The sequence below is a fragment of the Cetorhinus maximus genome, chromosome 6, assembly GCF_964194155.1.
Source record: "Cetorhinus maximus chromosome 6, sCetMax3.hap1.1, whole genome shotgun sequence".
Taxonomy (NCBI): domain Eukaryota; kingdom Metazoa; phylum Chordata; class Chondrichthyes; order Lamniformes; family Cetorhinidae; genus Cetorhinus; species Cetorhinus maximus.
In genome coordinates this window covers 82,989,402-83,011,068 of record NC_135884.1, presented here as the reverse complement: position 1 = coordinate 83,011,068, position 21,667 = coordinate 82,989,402, and the positions used below count along the sequence as shown (strand labels likewise).

The following is a 21,667-nucleotide window of genomic DNA, read 5'->3' as shown; positions in this document are numbered from 1 at the left end:
AAGGGAAAAACATTCTGAATTCTAAATGTTATGGAGGGAGATAGCTATAACACTCATTTATTCACATGCATCCTCCAATTGAGCACAAAATCAACAGCAAACTATTCAAGAAGCAAAACTCTCCCACAGCCAGAGCGCACACTTAAAAGCTCATACAGCAGCATTTTGATCATGAATGCAACCCAACTAGTTACTGGAAAACATCAGCATATAAAACAAATCAACTCTCTACAATCTGCAGCAAACATAAATCACAAGGGCCAGACTCAACAATCAGGGTCTCAATATCTTCTGATTTCACTCACGATGTGCTGGGCTCACATTAATGTAATTGCCATGATAAAAAGGTGAATGCAGAAGATTGACATACATAGCTTTATCACAAGCATGCAATTATGAGGGAATAGCAGTATAACACATGAATTCCCTGTCACAACTTAAGCACATCACAACTCCATGGGGAGTATTGAACAGATAAACAACATCTTGCAACACACACCTGTGTCAGACACACATTTATCCAGCTCTGCATCCAGGGCTTTAGGTCAGCACAAATGAACAAAGCACCACTAACTGCTAAACAAGATTATTACTTCACAGGTTCACTGCTGCATTCATTAATGACTATTTTTATAATGGATGCACACATGGACATTAGTAGGCTTAGAGGCCTGTGGACAAGAGCCAAAAAGTTAATGTCCTCTTGTTAATGTCACTGATTGTTACATCATTGTGCTATCCCACCATGTGTCAAGGCATGAGTTAGTGACCACAATTTACAACTGTGCAAGTTCTCTAATCCAATTGTACTACACAGGATAGGCCAAGTAGAGTTTGCACAGTTATCCAGGGGGGGAAATTAGGAAAACAAACAAAAATGAAAGGCTGTTTGCAGCACAAGCAGAAGCTTGGGAGTAGGTATCCTACCTGCATTCTCAGCAAGGAATCTCTTTTGTGCAGAGAAAAGCTTTAAAGATTGTCATTTAAGTAGGACATTTGCTCATTTCAAGAGGTCCATGCACTCAGTATGGATGCCACAACTTTATTGCAAGAATTTCTTCAAAGTCCTTGCAACAGCATAAACATTTTGTGCTCAATCCAACCAATGTCAGAGTCAGAATTTTACAAAACAGTAGGAAGCCATTCAGTTTATTGCACCTGCTCTCAAAGAGCTATTGACTTAGCCCCACTACATTGGCCTTTCCATAACAGATTATGTTTCCAGCATTGGTTTTGGTAGGCCAATCCATTGTTACGACCACACCTGATGTTACTCGCTGAGCAAGCCAAATCCCAGAGGGAAACTTGTCTTACTGACCATAACCTTTTTTTTGTATTTTGTAAACAAGGGGAAAACTACTGATCCCAGAAGCATAGAATCCCAGTAACACCATTAGGATTTTAAAATTGAAAGACTTGTCAGGTGGGAAAAAACTCAAACACACAAGATTAAAATTCAAATAGTTTTACAAAACATTCTCCCAAAAAACCCACTTGGGCAGAATACACCTTATAGAATTTAACCATAAAAATCCAGTGATATTACCCATGGCAAAAATTGCTGCTACTTTAATAAAGTATCTCACACAACTTCTCACTCTCTTCCACTCTGCTGTGGAACTGAAGGAAGTTCAGAAACAGACTGCTTTCTGAATACAATGAGTTTTCTGGCTTGAAACTGGATAGCTGCTTCAAATTCACAACTTTTCTCAGCACAGAGCTGGTCTCAGGACATCTCCCACACAGCCAACACAACTCAACCAAACATCTTTCCTTAAATATCCTTTTCCCCTCTGATCTTAGACTCCACTGTTCTAAGCACCTCTTTGAACTCAATTTTTCATGTTTTCCTATTGCCTCCACTTTCAGGTCAAATAAAATTTAATAACCTTCCCTTGTTCACCTATGAAACCTTTGTAAATTGTAGAAGTCCCTCATCACTTCTAAACTCCCTCTGAAATTTAACAGCTGAAATGTAAATTTTAAAACCCAATCTATTTACTCATATTCAATTTCACCATAGCTTCTAATTACAAATGCATTCATCTAGTACTTTTACCTTTCAGCTGTCTTGACTTACTCTCCCAGTTTAATTACACACACAGCCTTCGTTACAGAATACCACCATATTCCCAAAAAATATTAAACATCCATCTTCACACCATATCCTAACAATGTGTAAAAAGAGTATTTTCTGTTGATTATCTTAAATTTATACCCTCTAGTTACAAATGTAAATACTTTTCCTTAATTACCTGATCAAAACAGTTTATAATTTTGAACAGCTCTAATTTTGAAACTTCGTTATTCTTTTGTCTCCCTTAACAATAAAGCCATGCCTCCGAGATCATCTTAGTGCATCACATTTGTACCCTCCCCATGTATTCACATTAATCCTAAAGTAAAACACATGAAACCTGTCACAGTATTCTAATTGCAGCCTGACCTTAACTCTCTTAAATAACCTAACACCCCAATTGCCATTTTCATTACAAACAGCATTGTCAACATATTATTTGATTGCATACATGGTTCCTTAAATCTTTTTGCTCATCAATTCTTTATAGAAAGATTTGCCATTTAGTATTCACATTTCCTTATTTTACCCCCAGAAATGCATCACCTTACAATTCTCTGCATTAAATTTCATCAGACATCCAACTAGCCAATCTGCAAACCTATTAAGGCTAGTGAATAAAACAGTTTTCAACTATCAGCTTCAAGAACTCCAAAGTCAACTACAGTATAGAATCCATCTCACTTCCTTACAAACATAAACTAGGTCACTATTCATTGGTGTACCACAGCGCGATTACAGACTCAAGTGGTTAGTTCACCACTGAGCTGGCAGCTTAACATTCAACACCTAACACTTGTCCCATTCAAACATGAAGGATTTCACTTTCTCATGAGGTAAAATGAATCTCTCTGCTCAAATTATAAGTCATATTTTTAAGTGCTGGGGGTACCAAAGCACTACAGATACAGTGCACCTTTTAATTATCTTCCCTTTCTGTTGCCTCCGTACTACCAGATCCAGCTATGTTATTATGGCTGTCCTCATGGAGGGAAAGAAAAATATGCCAGTCATACTCCTAAACCACTTGCATACATCTTCTGGACGTCAGCTTACAGCTATATTTGCAGAGATCTGGAAGTAGGTCAACTGTGTTTAGTATTTCTGTTTCTTGTGGCTGGAGAACCATAGAACCATTGGGATTGGGGGCGAGTGGGTGGGGGGGGGGGGGCACAAAATAAGAGTTTATCCTCAAAAGGGTTAATTAATTAAAACTCAAGTTCAAAAGAGATCATGTCTGAGTAGCAAGTGTTGATGACACTGGCAATTTACTGCCTCTCAACATCACTATTTATGCTGGAGAACTTTATTGTTTGAATGCTACTGTCACTTCACCTGCATTAATGCCCTTAAGAGTCAGCAACTATTGGGCGCATTTTTATAGGACAGAACACTTTTGTAGCAGACAGCAGGCAAGCTCAATTTAATATTCACACAAGACAGACTTGCAAAAAATCTTAATTGTAAATGAAACGGATCCTTGCTGTCGATTGAACGAACCGCATGAGAGAAAAATTCCAGCAACTCCAGAGTAGATCCGACTGCACTAACTGGGAGTTAAGCTCAGAATAAGATGGAGCATTATTTAAAAATAACCCAGTGAAAGTCAGTTACAAGCGGACTTATACGTACCTTGTACAAAAGCCGTAGCCTACTTCTTGCATAAAATCTGCTAGTGAGCTGTCCATCGTTTTCGCTATCCCTCCCGAATCAGTCAGGATTCTATCCATCAGAATGTCCCGTTTTTCAGGATATAGCAGTGGTGCAAGCACCACAGGGCAACGCTCTTGCGGAAAATCTAGTACAAAAAAATTAAGAAATTAATAATAAATGCAGTCCTTTTAAAGAGTGAATCAGCAGATGTGAAAATCAAAAGAACAACTGAGATTCCTCCAAAAATGTAATAATTTACCCAAAAACTGTATTTAAAACTATCCCAGACAAGGGTTAAAATAATTTCCCTTTCTTCTACTTCCATCCACATAACATGCAACCTACCCCAGGTCACCATCAGACATCCCAGCATCATTCCCCCTCTAAATTCATGTCCCTCACCCTTCCGCTCCGTTCTTTTAGCACAACCAATTCCCAGCACCTCCCCACTCAATGTAGCTTAGACAAGCAATGGATGAGCCTCTTCCAATGTTGAATACCCTGTCAACACTATGTACAATTGTAAGAAATGCCCATTTAGATGAGGCACCAAAGGATGACCAGCACCTGTAAAATTGTACCTCAGGAACATGTATACAGCTTGGCAATGTGAAGTACAGTGCAATTGTCTTCTCCGTGTTGCATAAGTGGATAAATGTGAGATTAAACTAGAAGCCAAGTCACAGCAATTTCTTTCTACGTCTCAACCTCCCGCTCTCAAAAGCGCTGGTTGTAGGCTGAGAAACTTCCACGGCACTGGGGGCCCACTGGCTCCTCCTCTTCATGACTATTACATATGACTAAGTCTCGACAATGAATGTCAGATTATTCAGCCACAGTCTATCCTAACCCACTCTTCGCCTGACATAAATACACAGGCACATACACTTAAGCATTAATCAGGAGCAGAAATTGTAGCCTACCTTACCCAGAAGCACTAAAACAAAATGTATAATACCCAATCACTCCATCAGTTGTGATCAACCATCCCAGCTTGAGCCAAGGATTAAACTCGGGATCTTCGTAGTCTCTATACGTCATCCACTCACTGATATACTGGTTAAACCATTGACAAGCTAAAGCTATGTGACTCAGCAGCATATCTTGTTGTGCATTTTGCTACTGGAGCTCTGGACATGCGTGAGCACTTTCATTACATGGACTGCAGCAGTCCAGCACCTTCTCAGAGCTACTAGAACTGGACAATAAATGGTGACCTTACCACTGAGGCCCAAAAACGAACTGCAAAACATTGTAAAATGGCTGACATTGGGCGCTTTTGGTATTCCCTACAGCATAATAATTCAAATAGACGTAGAACCTTAATGGCACAAGAAGAGCCATCCAGCCCAATCCTATTTTCCAGCTCTTGGTCCAGAGTACTGTGGGCTACAGCACTTCAAGTGCATATCTAAGACTTTTAAAAAATGCAATGGTGGATATTCTGCCTCTACCACCCCATCAGGTGTGCGTTCAAACCTCCATCACCCTCTGGGTGGAAAAGATTTTTCAACTTCCCTCTAATAACACACCATTGTCTTTTCCCCAGCTATACATACTAGAGATTATACAGCCACACTTTGCTTACCTCTGCGCAATGTCTTAAGGAAAGCGTCAATCTGTTCCTGTCCAACACCAAAAGCTCCTTTTTGCCCAAAAAGGAGATGGGATAGGAGCAGGTGCAGGACTTCTATTGCAATATCCTGAAAGCCACCTTCTTGGTTCCCGCTTACGTCTGCGTCGATGTAAGATCGCAGAAGATCTGGGAGCTTCTGTTTCACAAACTGGAGAGCTGAAATTCAAGAGAAACAGGTTTGATACAAGGACGTTATCACCTAAATCCTGTTTGGTGGTGGTACACCTGGCAATTGAAGCACCAGGTTGATGCTTGGTGGAAGCTCAATCCATGAGCAGGAAGAGTTAATGGAACAGCTTAACCTGCCAGTGAAAAGGTATGCGCTGCTGGAAAGGACTCAGGCAGACTGGCAGATTCTCAGTTACCTTTAAATTTCCATTATGTGGTGAAATAGAGGGACCCTCTCCATTATAATGGATAGCTAAAGCTCTGCCATACATGAAGTTTTGAACTGGTAGAGAGAATTAACAGGTGGAGGCTGTGGGAGAATGAGTAGTCCCTCTGTCGGCACATGAATAAAACTGATATCACGTGCAATTAAAATCTCATGTTCTTTCGACATCTAATGGTTTTTATTTAAAATTTTCAATTTTTCTTTCAAAGAACAGCTCCTTCTTTTTAATAAATCAAACCCACAGAAATAAACCCCAGAAGAAGGGATACGGATGTGAACCAAGGTTCCTCATTCAGAATGTACCAAAGAACTGTACATTGCTTAATGACTTAAGAAAGAAAGCTAACACTCAGTATTTTAGTTATTTATAAACACAAGACTTAAACTGCTTTCGAAGAAAGCCAAATGTGTACAACACCAATAATCTGATGGTACCAAAAAAAATCTAAGACAGGTCATCCTAGAAAAAGCGGCTTTCAACTCCTGATTCTTCTAGAAGCTCTTACAATTCCGAAGTGCCAATGGCAGCCAACATAAACAGCAATGTAGAACCAAGAAAGATTTTTTAAGGAAGTGCCATGCTGCAAATTTAAAATAAAAATAATTGTGCGCTGGAGCTACTGTTAAACTAAATTTCCTGACCAGAGAAAATAACTCTTAAAATAAGTGCAGTACAAATATTAGGCTAGCTGAGCCACCAGCCTTGTATCCTCAAATGATTCTGCACAGTTCATCGGCCACTAGAAAAATTAACTGATCATACCATCTGTGGAAACAATTGTGTTTGTCCAAGTATTTCTTCTCTCACTCATATTGTGCAGCTTGATCAGTTAGGCAGACAAATCTAAGCACTCACTCCTGCCCGAGTAGATTCAATTTTTACTTAGGAAAATTTTATTCCAAATTTCCCCAACAGTAACTTATCATTTCATCTTTCCAACTTCACTGCTCATAACATCCCTACTGTACTAATTAGTTCTTTTTAAACAAATGTTTCCGACAGCACACATACTTCTGTGCTTTTCTGAGCAAAACTGCCAATTTATGAACAGTTTTGTGCTGGTGTCACCATACTAAGAATTATGTTAAAACTAATATTTCATGTTGGACTACTACAGCCATAGGAGGGGGCAAGGAAGTTAACTACTCTCACCCATTAGTCTGTTCTGGATTCAAGCCTATGTCTGAAATGTAGACAACATGCTAACCCAATCAAGCTTCCATATACCATGAGTGTATTATTCAGATGGCCCAATTTCACAGCACAACAGAGGTTGAATATGTTATATATAAACAAGTCACTCACCAAACCCCCGCAGATCTGAGCTAGAAGAATTCAGCAATGCAAGGCCAAAGATGACCTGAAACAGAAAAGTGCATAATGTCACAACAGAAACGTGTCAAAAGTAAATCGGAAGAGACGTGCAAGAACATCTATAAAAAACATTGCTGTTGTGCCATACAACACATGCTCTTACCTCTTGGACCTTGCTTAACTTCAGCACTTTACTAAGCTGAGTAAACAGATGGGGTGAAGGTTTCAGACTCTGAAGAGAAAAGTAGAATTAATTAGACAAATCTTGAACAAAAAGAGTTGGTGTAACTTGGGCTGCGTCAGATAAGGTGAAATTAAAACCACAAATGTTGGAAATGCAATATAAAAACAGAAGATGAAAACTGACGAGTCAGCATCTGAAAGAGAAAGATGGATCAACCTGTCAGGAGGTGCAGGGGAGAACCATTTGCCAGACGAGTTACATCCAAAATATTAACTCTACATTTCTAGCTTTTACCAGATATCTGAACCCATTATTGCTCATTCTTTGGCAACTTAAAAACAGCCAATTTATCAACAAGCTTCCTTTTCAATCTCACTTAGTTAACAGTGAAGAGATCCTGAGTTTTATCAACATGGGCACAGAGTAACCTGTAATAACTCTGGTTTGGCCTCAACTGGAGCATTGCTTCCAGTTCTGAGCACCACACTTTAGGAAGGATGTGAAGGCATTAGAGAAGGTGCAGAAAAGATTCATGAGAATAGTTCCAGAGATGAGGAACTTCAGTTATGTAGATAAAATTGAGAAGTTGAGACGGTTTTCTCTGGAAAAGGGAATGTTGAGAGGAGATTTGATAGAGGTATCAAAATCATGAGGGATCTGGACAGAGGAGAAAAAGAGAATCTGCTCCCATTGATGGAAGTATCAAGAATCAGAGGCCACAGATTTAAAGGAATTGGAAAAAGAAGCAATGGAGGCATGAGGGAAATATCTTTATGCAGCGAGTGGTTAGGAACTGGAATATACTGCCCGAGAGTGGAGGCAGGTTCAATCGATGCATTCAAACGAGAACATTATCTGAAATGGAAAAAATTTGCAAGACTACAAAGAAAAGGCAGGGGAGTTGCACTAGGTAAATTGCTCCTTTGGAGGGCCTGCACAAATGTGTTGAGCCAAATGGCCTCCTTCTATGCTGTTGTATCATGATTCAATGACATTCAATTCAATGTGGTAAGTTCTTCATCAAACAAAGGGGTGGGACTGTGAATTGCAATCATGAGAAGTAACAGGTGATTCAAAGAAAAATAACAGATACAATAAAGAATAAAGATCTCAAAAAAGGTATGAGTTTTCTCACCCTTTTAAGAAAAGCAATCTCTGTGCAGAATAAAACACTAAAAGCAAAGCCGCAAAAAGGAGAAAAAAACAATTACACAATTCTTACCAAGATTTCAAGAACAATATTCTCTAAAGAGAAGCCACACATTGTGTTTTCAATGAGGAACAGTGAGTGGGAATTTTATTCATTCAACAAATAAAGAGAAAGGTTAAAATTACTTGTCTTTGGAATGCTGAACCTTATCTGAAAATTCATCGAAATTTTCCATGGGGTGACAAAGTGGTTAAGAAAGATTTCCAAGGCTTCCTTCATTCAGGTGTCCAAAGAAATTGGTGTCTATTCTCAAATCAATGGATATGGCTCTCCGATTCTCTTGTGTTCTAGTAATTTGGGTTGGGGAAGGTCAAAGGGAAGAAATGAGAGCGAGGGAAAGACTTTAGCGAGGGCAACAGTAGTTTCTGGAAGCAGGAGCAATCACTTTTGTTTTGGGCTATTTTGGCAATTGCTCAGCCACCGAAAAAAGCATTGTCCACATCGCCTACGTCAGATTCCTGGTTGAAGTAGAAATTTGAGTAGTAACCAAACCGATCTGAATAGACAGCTTATGCAAGGTCTGCTGGTTAAACATTTAAAGCCTAGCGCTGAATAAAACTTCTCAGCTGTTTATCTGTTGAGAAGTGATGAGGGCCATCAATAAACAGGAAATTGACATTTTTTAATTATTCCTGGTGGCCACATCTCTGAACAAAACCCTTTGCATATTTGGAGAGCAGGGCTTAGTCATCAGGCTTGCAGGCTGGAAAGACCGCCCCGGAATAAATTTTCCCAAATGATTTTCCCCGCAGTACAGAGAATGGCAGCTGGAATTCTATGGGATTATGATAAGCAAAATCATCCTGCTGCTCAGTTATAACACCCTAACTCAATTTAGGACCTGATTTTGTTTGACCCAATTGAGCATCAATCCTTGCATTATGCTCAGATGGCTCAGTCATTGCCTTTAGCAGGCCCTCTGCAAACATCCACAATTAGGCCATTTCCTTATGTCCTCTTCTGTCACAAAGGAAACAAAATTCACTTGCTCTTTTGTAAAGCTGCCTCTTTCCTCGAGTTCAAATCATGAGCACCATTACTTCAGGCAACTGTGTTCCACATTTGAGGTCCGAGAAGAGATTTTTTTCTCCGGGTTAGTACCGTGATCAGTACACAAGGTACAATCCATTTTAACATTAAAATTGCCTGGTGAAAAGGCAATGGCTGAGCAAGTCGCAGTACTGGAACGCTTAAAATCATACAAGGGCTCTCAGCCAACACCTCTCTCATTCTGTCAGTGGAGTGGTTTCCTTAATGTTCAATATAAGAGTCAAATGAAAACTGGTTTCAACAGAAAGGGCATTCCACCAGATAGTACTTAAAAAGTATTGCACCAAGTGCCAGCGACTTGGGACACCTTGGTTGGAGATATCAAAGGCCAGAAGTCCTCTCTCCCATGAATCATGTTGGATGCTACACAACACAGTTTCATCAATCCATGCCTGTGGGCAAAGGAGATTTGCAACACTTCCTGCCTATGCTCAATCCTGATGTAGGAGTGGAGACTGCTTCTGTGCCAAGCTGGGCCCCAAAGGCACTATGTAATAATTAAACTTCAAAATCCACATGATCAAGAAACTTTGACGACAAGTGTTACATTGCACCTACTGAAATTTGCGATTCCTATTTAAGTTGACACTGTCAGGGTAGATTATGCAGAAGTTGAGATCCCCATGCAGCAGCAAATATAAAATTCAAAGTGACTCTTGAAAATTTACAAATGATAACAATTTGTGTCAACTGTATTGGGATATGAAGCTACAGCTCAGGCAAGACCCCACCCAACTTGATCAAAGTTTTCAAGACATCAAAGACAACTCAAGAGTCAGTAGAGAATGTGCTTCTGCTGGTTGGAAAGGCTAGGACAAGGGAGAATAACCTAAAAATATTAGAGCCAGACTTTTCTGGAATGAAATTAATGCAATGGATGGAAGTAGTTTGGGACTCTCTTCCACAATGGCAACTGAGGCTAGATCAATTGTTAATTTTAATTTTAAGTCTGCAATTGGTCAACATAAATCTTTCAAAGATGCTAAGGACATGGTGCAAAAGCCAACATGTAGAGTTAGCTCACAGATCAACATGATCTCATCGAATGGCAGAACAGCCTCAAGGGACTAAATGGAACTCTAGTTCCTATATTCAAGGCACATGTCCTGATTTAAATTGAAGGCATTAAAGAGACAGTTTAAAAAGGAGTACTGATTTAGTATTCAAATTCATTTCTATAACCCACTTTGCAGGTATAAACTACAACTTTGCTATTTTAGTTGAGCATTTAAAGCCATCAGTGTTTTGAAAGTTTGTTTTTAAGTAATTCAACAATTTGGGTATGAATTCCAAAATAGGGAAAAAGTCAACCTTAAGTATAAATGTAGGAGTCGCTTTCTACTTTTAAAATTAATTTTACAAGCATTGTAAAAGCATTCATAGCACAAATACTCATGCTTCCAACAATACAATAAAACAGCAGCTGGCAAAAAGTTTCATGTGCATACATGCACCCAGCATTATTAAAGAGATGATATCAAGCACAGCCTGTTGGCAATTAGAATAGTTACAGCAGCAAAATCCTGTTTTTAACAGAACCTTCATTCTGAAATCTGTCCTCTGTCTGGTCGTAATGTGAATGTACCAGTAAAAGGACAATTAGGAATTGCACAGGTCCAAATAGGACAATGCAAATTTTGTCTGTGAGCTTTTACATATTCAAGTCAAAATTGTTTCATCAGACCACTGCTAGATATTACCAACACCTGGAGTATTGTGTACAATTTTGGTCTCCTAAATTAAAGAGGATTTGCATTGGAAGCAGTTCAGAGAAGGTTCACTAGGCTGATTACGGGGATGATTATTTCTTATTTGGAAAAGCTGAGCAGGTTGGGCCTATATTCATTGGAGTTTTGAAGAATGCGAGTGATCCTATTGAAACATAAAATATTCTGAGGGGGCTTAACAAGCTAGATGTTGAAAGGATGGTTTTCCCTCGTGAAGGAACTTAGAACTGGGGGCACAGTTTCAAATTATGGAGTTGCTCATTTAAGACAAAATGAGGAGGAATTTCTTCTCTGGGGGCTTGTTATTCTTTAGAATTCTCTTCCCCAGACAGCAGTGGAGGCTGGGTCATTGGCTATATTCAAGGCTGAGTTAAGACAGGTTTTTGATCGACAAGAGAGTTGAAGGTTAAGGGTGACAGGCAGAAAAGTGGATTTATGGCCACAATTAGATCAACCATGATCTTATTGAATGTCAGAACAGGCTTGAAAGGCCAAATGGCCTACTCATGCTCCTATTTCTTATGATCTAATTAGTAACTTCCATGGACATCCTTCTTTTTCTTATCAAGATGTTCATCTAAAATGTTTCATGCGCAACAATACATATGAACAGGAGAGGGCCATTCAGACCCTTGAACCTGTCCTGCAATATTAGATTGTGGCTGACCTGTACCTCAAATCCATTTATCCCAGTTTTAAAAATTTCAACTGACCCAGCTTCCAGTGCCTTCTGGAAGAGCAAGTTCTCCACCACTTTCATAAACTGCATCTTTGCCTACCCAACCCTTGGGCAATGAGGATACTAGTGCATTTAGCTGCTGAGGTACTTTAAGGAGTCAACGCTAGAAACACATTTCAAAATGCCTGGACATTTCCCTCACCTTCCATACATGCACATTGGTGAGAATTTATGCTAAATATGTTGAAGAAATTTTGGCTTTAATGCCATTTTTATGTCCTACTTTCCACGATGCATCAACCTGTTAGTTTTCCACACAATGCCAAATGACCTTTTCATTTCCTTCAAAAAAACCAGAGCTCTTCGCCAATGCAAATATTCAAAGGTTTCAAAAGTCAAGCTTTTTACTATTTGACGTATTGCTTACTGACTTATAACCACTGCCCATTCAAGATTTTTGTCAAAATTTAGTTTTTTCACACTTAGCTCAACGGTAGCTACAGAATTACTGCTCTAATGTTCCTAATCAAATGTTGAATGGAAGAGGGAACATATCAAAAATTGAGAGCGAAGAGATGTAGAGCAAGGACTCTCTTTCTAAGCTCTACAGTGAAATGATTATGAAATGGGTTTGATCAAATAGGTTCAGAATGAGAAGCTGACGTGAGAAGATGATCGATCAAAAATTCCCAATATGCCATCCTAGACAGCATTCATAGATTAGAGAGCAGGGAGAAACAGTTAGAACCAAAAAAAAAGTATATTTCTTACACGGTTTGGACTGCATATTCAATTAGGCATGTACAAATTCAGAATGCCCTCAATGATTAGTAGTGCCCCATTAGTGCTGTGCTGATCCACACAAATCAGAAAGGTCCTAATTTCAACAGCTGGTCTCTGTTAAATTAGGTAATCTCAGCTTGAGTGAAAATCGGTCAACGGGAATTGGGAGCGAGGGAATAAATGTCAGAGTTCCCACCACTGATCATTAAGGAAATACCTGCCCATGTGTAGCAGGCTAACAGGGCAGGATTGGGCTCAGCTATAATGTCGAAGCTCACATATGTAGAACCAGTTAGGTGTGATGCTTCGAAAGCTGTCAGTCCATGACCTTTAGGAAAAAGTGAGGTAAAGAGGCAAAAGCCAGAAACGAAATCCAAAGATAGTGATAAATACAGAGCAACCATTAACTATTTACCATCACCTTCTCAAGGGCAATGAGGGATAAGCCACAAATGCTGGCCTTGCCAGCAATGCATCCCGTGAAAGAATAAAAACAATCCAGAAAAATTAACCTGAAATATACTACTGAATAATTAACGAAACAAAAATACATTTCAAAACCTGATGAACTGCCTTGAATTCAATGCAGATGACATATATTGAGGCTATAAACTCTTAATATGCAATTTATATACTACAACTTGCACAGAACATTGATAAAAATCAATGCAGAGTGACAAAATCAATTCTAGCTAACGATGGCCTGAGCATAATTGGTTTTAAGTAATTATGGAAACAGAACAGATACAAGATAAAAATGCTCAACTGGGAAGAGCTAATTTCAATGATTTAAAAACAGGCCTAGCCCAGGTAAATTGGAAAAGGTAACTGCAGGGTGAAGCAGTAGCAGAACAATGGAAGGCATTCATGGTAATTCAGGTACAAACTAGGCATATTCCTTTGAAGAGAAAAGGTCTGCAGTGGTGTTTCCCAAGGGTCAGTTTTGGTCCATCACTCTGACATTTTTATAAACAACCAAGATTCTGGTATTGAGAGGAGCATTATAAGCGTAATATTTCCAAGTTTGCTGACGACACAAAACTAGGAAGGAATGTGAGTGGTGAGGAGGATGTAAAGAGGCTTCAAGGTGGTTTAGACAAGCTGAGTGAGTGGGCAAATACATGGCAGATGCAGTATAACGTGGATAAGTGTGAAGTTATCCAGTTTGGTGGGAAAAACAGAACGGCTGAGTATTATTTAAATGGTTATAGATTGGGAAATGCTGATGTACAAAGGGACCTGAGTGTCCTTGTACACTAGTCACTGAAAGCAAGCAGTTAAGGTGGCCAATGGTATGTCGGTTTTCACTGCGAGAGGATTTGAGTACAGGAGCAAAGATGTCTCACTGCAGCTGTACAAGGCTTTGGGGGGACCACACCTGGTGCAGTGTGTGCAGTTTTGGTCTCCTTACCTAAGAAAGGATATACAGGATATACTTGCCATAGAGGAAGTGCAGCGAAGGTCACCAGACTGATTCCTGGGGTGGCAGGATTGTCGTATGAGGAGAGAGTGGGTCGACTAGGCCTGTATTCACTGGAGTTCAGAAGAATAAGAGGAGGTTTCCATTGAAACGTATAAAATTCTGACAGGGCTGGACAGACTGGGTGCAGAGATGATGTTTCCTCTGTCTGGGGGGGGAGGTCTAGAACAAGAGGTCACAGTCTCAAGATACGGAGTAGGCCATTTAGAACTGAGATGAAGAGAAATTTCGTCACTCAAAGGGTGGTGAACCTGTGAAATTCTCTACCACAGAAGGCTGGGGAGGCCAAGTCACTGAATATATTTGGAGGAAATAGGTAGATTTTTAGACTCTAAACCAATCAGAGCCAACCTGCCAAATAACCAGCACTCCTTTTCTCATTCAGCATAAATTGCTGCTCTCTTTGAAATTGGGCATTCTTGCATCTGTCCTGTTGAGTACAAGATTCTAGTCAAGAATCTAAGGTTATCGGAGGTAGGTGGGAATGTGGAGCTGGGGCCATGATCAGATTAGTCATGATCTTATAGAATGGCGGAGCTGCTCCTAATTCATATATTCGTACATCAAACATAAGCAAGCTACACTGCGAGCCTGACTGAATCTTAAATTGGTTGTTAGTGTAATTCTTAACACACTCGGGAATGGGGCAACATTTGCTGAACAATTGTGGAATCACATCTAATCTGAAAAGATAAAGTAGTAATGCAGCATATGAATTTCAGTGCCAGTGCAATGCCAGGTACATTACCATACACCCCGGCAACTGGTGGATCGTAACAAACTGCACATCCCTTAGGCTGTTTACAATAAGCAGAGTACTGACTGTACTCAACTGATCCATGCTTGTACAACACAGAAGATAATGTCTAACATTAGGTGTGATTCCGTGACTGTTTAGCAAATGCTAAACAATTCAGTGCGTTAAGAAGTACACTAACAACCAATTTAAGATTCAGTCGGGCTTGCAATGTGGCTCAGTTACACCTGAAGCTGCATATAGTCATACGCAGGGCCCTGTCCTCAGCAGGCAAATGGAATATGTCCAGGCATTGCACCTTTTTCAAATAAACGAAAGCTTGGGAGACCATAGCTCCCCAGTGCATTCACTATGGCAACGTCCTGACCAATCAAAGTTGACCTGACAACCAAGCAGCAATCCTTTTCTCATGCAGTATAAATTGTTGCTCCCTTTTAAATTTGGCATTCTTGCACCTGTCCTGATGAGTGCAAGATTATAAGCATTGACAGTATGTCTCCTTTTTTCAGCAATATTCAAGTTCTGTCACATGGACTCATAAAAAGTTAACTCTGTTTTTCTCTTCACAGATGCTGTTAGACCTGCTGAGCATTTCCAGCATTTTGTTTTTGTTTCAGATTTCCAGCATCCACAGTGTTTTGCTTTTATATTATTCAGGGTTGTTGGGATCTGGAATGTTCTAGCTGAAAAAGTGGTGGAAGCTGGTCCCATAAATGATTTTAAAGGGAGTTAGGCAGGTATTTGAGAATGAGGAACTTAGAATTACAGGCAAAAACTGGGCATTTGGGACTAAGCACAACTGCTCATTTAAAGAGCTAGCACAGGCACGATAGGCCTTCAATGTACAAGTTTCTATAATCCGAAAGCAACGTTCAGCTGCATTGTTCCAGTGAAGCCCAACGCAAACTGGAGGAACAGCACCTCATCTTCCGACTAGGAACTTTACAGCCTTCCGGGCTGAATATTGAATTCAACAACTTTAGATCTTAAACTCCCCCTCCCCCCATCCCCACCCCGTTTCCCCCCCTTCCCTTTTTTTTTTCTTTCAATAATTTATATAGATTCTTCTTTTCCCACCTATTTCCATTATTTTTAAATCTAAAACTAAAACTTTGTTAGTCTTTCCACCCCACCCTCACTAGAGCTGTACCTTGAGTATCCTGCCTTCCATTCTTAATTAGCACTTTTCTTAGATAATATCACCACCTTCAACACCTCTTTGATCCTTTTGTCTGTGACATCTTTTGATTATCTGCTCCTATCACTGCTTGCTTATCCCCACAATCACCCCACCCTCAACTTCTCTCTCCCCCCGCCCCCCTACCTTAGACCAGCTTATATTTCACCTCTCTCCTAACTATACTCAGTTCTGCCGAAGGGTCGTGAGGACTCGAACCGTTAACTGATTTCTTCTCCACCGATGCTGCCAGACCTGCTGAGTTTTCCAGGTAATTCTGTTTTTGTTCAGAACATAGGCCTGAACAGTTTCAAACTCACTGAAACAGGCCAAGTGTTCAATTCAGCTGTAAAAAGTGCCTACCTTCTGATAGTGCAATGGATTGTCAATGGCGTAGCACAGCGTCGAGATAAAGTTTGGCTTGGTGATCAGCGACGCACACTCCTGAATCAGAAACTGAGTCTGCAAAAAATAATCCATTTTTAAAAAAAAGTTAAGATAATCCAAGTCAGGGCAATAGTACCCAAACACTTGACTCAGACAGCTCATGCATACAATTTCAAACCCAACACAGCTCCCAATTGGAGCTTTAATGAACTGAGACATAAAAATTGAAGTGTTGTCCTAACACATTGGACAGAAATGAGATGTGACTGACACAGCCTCAGCGGTATAAAGAAACTTACTAAGCAATGCTTTGAGTTCATCTGTGTTTGAGAGATGGATTTTGATCAACATTGTTACACCATGACTATAATCTTGTGTTAAAATGTTTACTTGTGCAATTAATTTAGTTGTGGAAATTGGCAAAGATACTGATCTCAAGCTTCATGTGGAGTAATTATACAATTTGTCAGGAACAATTTAGGGGGAAAACTACCACAACTATGGAAAGATATAGCCTTGGAGGGGAGACTGCAGGGTCATCAGATTGATAGCAGGATCTAAAAAGATTAAGTTATGAGGAAAGGTTGTATAATCTTGGCTTGCATTCCTTTTGAGTTTAGATAGTTAACTGAAGTGTTTAAAGTTGTAACTGAGATTCAACTTGATAGTTAAACTATTTCTTCTGATCAGTGCCTCCAGAACAAGGGGCATAATCTTGAAATTGGAACCAGTTTAACATATATGGACCTCATTGGCATAAAGACATTTAAAACAGAAACAAAGATAAAACACCCAATTCTGGGCAAGGTTCTGGCCACGTCAGGCACCTTTCTCACAAACACAAGAATCCTGGGCCTTGACCTATTCAAGCAAGCTAACTAAACATAGATAACACTTAGTTCCTAACAAAAGTTTCTTATTTTTGCAGCTTGCTACTTTTTGCACCATGCATTAATCGACTTTGCTCAGTGGTCTGCCCTTTTACATACTTTTTCTGCGTATGTTTTCCTTCATTATTCTCACTTGCTACTGACATTTAAAAATCACACTATACCAAGTAAGGATGTAGATTCTTTTGGGGGTTCCAAACAAGCTGCATGGTGTTTTATTTAAGATGTTTTACTATGTTAAAAGGTGGTAATATAAATGCAAGAAGCTGCAGTTTAGAATTACGCAGGGAACAAATGCTGGCGCTACACCTGTCATTACCCTGGAGCCATGTTTAAAGACTCTTTACTAGACTGCCAAAAGAGGTGTCACGAATGACCACAGAAACTACAGAGATCTAGAACAGGAGCAGCTCTCCCCATAGAATACAATCACCAAAACGTGAAGCTTTCATGGCATTATATGCTTTAAATCTACGACAGGAGACATTTACCACATCAGGCATTTTAGAGCAGACACTTGTCCAAATGCCATGTCTGTTGTTTTTCCAGTGGCAACCGCTTCTTCCAATGCAAACCACTACAGATGGGTGCGAGCAAGAAGACAAGCAAATAAAGGGCTTAAAACTTCAAAAATTAGGATAGATTAAGATTAGAAAGGGGGAAAAAAGTAAAACTAAAATTTAAAAAATAAAAACTCCAGAATGGGAAAATGGTAGGTGGAATGCAATGAGAAATGGTAAAAACAGAGTTAAAGTGTTGCATCTTTTCAGTTAAAACAGGATTTTGGTAGCTCAGAATTAATACATATTCCTAGTGGTGCATTTTCCTTCTATCAGTTTATTTGGAGGGAATTGTAGTGAAGAGTCCTTGGTAAATGATGAACTACTTTCCACTTTACTGGCAGCAAGCTTTAAAACATAAGATTCCACGCAGCTTTATCTTTTAAAAAACAAAAATTGTCTCATTACTTTAACAAACTGATCATGTTTCACCCAACAATGCTACCTGTGTGTGCTCAAATTCAAACTTGGCCAAGAATAGGAGCAAGGGAAGGTAGGAGGAAAGGTAAAAGGTTAATCATTTTTCAGTATTTTATAATCAAGGCTGAAAAAAAAAGACTGACTTAAGGAGATAGAAATAATGAAAAAACAAAAACATAAATAAATGATAAAAAAAATGATACTATTCAGGAAAAAAATATCGAAACTAAGACAAAGGAAAATTCAAATATGCTGAACTTTAGTAGTTCAAGAGGAAAAAAGGAAACAGAAGGAAATTGTTAACCTATATGGACTAACAGTAATCTAAAGATTCTGGGAGAAGGAAGGGAAAAAAGGACCTGCATTTGTCGACTAAAAGGATAAACTTATATTTACATAACTCCTTTCATGGCCTCAGAGTGCCCCCAAAGCACTTCATAGCCATGCGCAGCCAATTTGCACACAAGGTCCCACAGTGATAGAGATTATCTAATCAATTCTGAGTGATAAATGGCAGCCAGGCTACTGGAAAGCTCATCTGTTGTTCGCATGTCACAGGTTTGTTATAAACGCTGGACTTCATAAGACAGTTATGTCTTAAACTGCCCCCTTTAATTCAAAGTAAAATGGAGAAGTTTGGAGGGGGAGATGTGACCTCTTACGGAATTGCCCAGAGACAAGCTCACGTGATCTGACTTCCATGTGGACAGGGGTCCAGTTTAAAACTTATTGGAAGGGAGGTGCAAGTTTTAACATCTTGACACAAAGGAGAAGGCAGCTGACCTTACTGCACACAGATTCTAAGAAATTGTCAGGTTTGGGAACGGTGACCACAACAGATGCTATGTCCAGCAGGAAATAAAGACCATTTTCAGGTTAACCACCAAGCAGAGTACTGGTGAGGGCGGATTCCCTGTTCAAAGAAACAAGATTTGTAGAGTTAAAAAAACCTAGAAGTCACCAGAGGATGCCTTAAAACTGGATATCCATTTGATTATGCTCAGAAGGGTGAGTGAAGGGACTTTGTTTAAAAGGACATCGGAACATTCACTTTTGTGAGGCAAGCAGAAGTGATCCTGTTAAACTCAGAAGGAGTTTGGGCCTTTAAACACAAGACTACATTTCTGCTGAGTGCGCAATGCAATGTATAAACATGGTGTGGGATTTTTGGTTGTGTTAAGAAGTTAGTGGGGAATATCTTTTCTGTTGTTTGGTGTATCAGTTGCCTAAGTAATGTTTAGTTAATGTTGATTCTTGCAAGTTATAGTAAAAATTTTGTTATTGATATTTGCAGGGATCATAACAGGATCTTTTGCATCTACCCAAGACTGCAGATTTAATGTCTCATGGATCAACGTCTCATCTGAAAGATGGCACTTCTCACGAGCACTAACTCTCTGGACCAAGCTTTGAACCCTTGACTTTGACGTAGAGGCGAGTGTGCAACCACTGAGCCAATTAAGTAGTACAGTGTTTAATTAGTTTTGTGTCCTGTCTCATTTTCTCCTGCCATTCTCAAGATGCTGCTGGGAGAAGGTTTCTGTGTGCTGTGATTCCCCAGAAGGCCCTTCTTCATACAAAATTCTAGACAGAGCACCAGCCAGCTATTTGTGCTGTGTCACAGTCAAACCCTGGACACTCGGTGGCCAAACTCCATCTGGCTTTCTACAGAGTTTACATGTGGGTTTTCCACAGGCATCACTGGACAGAGATCGGGAATGTGAAGCTTGATAACTTTTCCCTCCCAAGCTCAGGACATAGACAAATTGTGTCATCCCAACTGCCACATCAGCTGAGATCAACCAATTTACCACAGTCCAGGAATTAAACCTGCAATGCCCGTACAGCTTTTTTATCCACTGTCTTCACTAACAAATCCATGGGGACTGCTTTGGGCAGTAACTCAGTAATTAAGGTTTATAATCACCAACGTAATATTTAGCACTGGAGCCAATTAATCATGGGTAAGTTGTCAAATCTGTGTGCAACTGAACTGTTCACATGTATCAGACATGTAAAATCCACATGAAAAGTTCTCTCTGCAGTTACACTAATTTTCACATCATTTGAAATAAAATGGATTTCACAGTTGAATAAAATCAGTCTGACAGAAAAGCAATGTGGGATTTCACAGACAGGAAAATTGGTGTATTTTTAAATGGTGTTGGTCGGAATGTCGGCCTGGATTGCAAGGCACTTATAAATAAGGATACTAAAATCCTATCCTGCATGGACAAGTGTGATTTCTTGATGGCAAGGAATGGATTCAGGGAAACCACTGCTATGCAACAAACAACACAGAGATTGTTATCAGTCATCTGAATACTGGGTACTGCAACAAGTTGAAATACTTTTCTTTTGCATATCCCCACATCACCAGACGCAAGTTTCAAACAAGTCCAAACTGTCAGGTTGATGAAATGTAGCGTTTGGGAAGACTATACGACTCAGAGTGGCTGACTGACCACAGCACAATTCTGCATTGTATGACACAAGCCATTCTTGTGTATGAACGAGGTTGAGGGGGGTAAGGGGGGGCAGTGTGGGGAGGGAGTAAAATTTGCTTTACAGAGTCACAATTGTTAGTGTCGGAGGCCATTTGGCCCATCGTCTCTGTACTGGCTCTCCGGATGGGCATTTCACCTTGTGCCATTCTACAGCCTTCTCCCGGGAACCCTGCACATTATTTGAAAAGAAACAATCATCTAATTCCTTCTTGAACGCCTTGATTAAACCTGACTTCAACTCAGGCAGTACATTCCAGACTTAAACCACTCACTTTATGAAAGAATGTTTTCTCATGTCGCTTTTGCTTCTCTTAACCTTAAATCTGCGCTCTCTGGCTCTTGATTTTTCTGCCAATGGGAGCAGTTGCCCCTTATCTACTCTGTCCAGACCCATGATTTTGAATACTTTCAAGAGGAAAGCCTTCTTTTCTTCAAGGAAAAAAGAGTCCCAATTTCCCCAATCTATTTTCAGGACTCAAGTTTGTTACCCCGGAACCATTCTCATAAACCTCCTCTGCACTGTCTCCAATGCTTTCACATCCTTCCTAAAATGCGGCGCTCAGAACTATACGCAGACTCCAGCTGAGGTCTAACTAGTGTCTTATACAAGCTAAACATAACCTCCTTGCTCTTGTATCCAATGCCCCTATTAAAAGAGCCCAGGATAATGTATTCTTTATTAACTGCTTTCTCAACCTGCCCTGCCACCGTTAATGACTTATGCACATTTCCACCCAGGTCCCTCTGCTCCTGCACCCCTTTTCAAAGTGGACCCTTTATT

At 39.9% G+C, this 21,667-nt stretch overlaps 1 protein-coding gene across 6 annotated transcripts in view; it reads right to left on the bottom strand.

The window, feature by feature from the left end:
- The window catches only part of cnot1 (CCR4-NOT transcription complex, subunit 1), a 190,227-nt gene that overhangs the window by 129,213 nt on the left and 39,347 nt on the right, over window positions 1-21,667 (bottom strand). For all 6 annotated transcript variants that reach the window (XM_078543933.1, XM_078543932.1, XM_078543931.1 and 3 more), the window contains 5 exons: window positions 16,486-16,584; window positions 7,239-7,307; window positions 7,067-7,121; window positions 5,319-5,522; window positions 3,710-3,875 (listed from right to left, as the gene is read on the bottom strand). In XM_078543933.1, coding sequence (XP_078400059.1) covers window positions 3,710-3,875; window positions 5,319-5,522; window positions 7,067-7,121; window positions 7,239-7,307; window positions 16,486-16,584 — 593 coding nt within the window. The remainder of the gene's footprint in view (window positions 1-3,709; window positions 3,876-5,318; window positions 5,523-7,066; window positions 7,122-7,238; window positions 7,308-16,485; window positions 16,585-21,667) is intronic.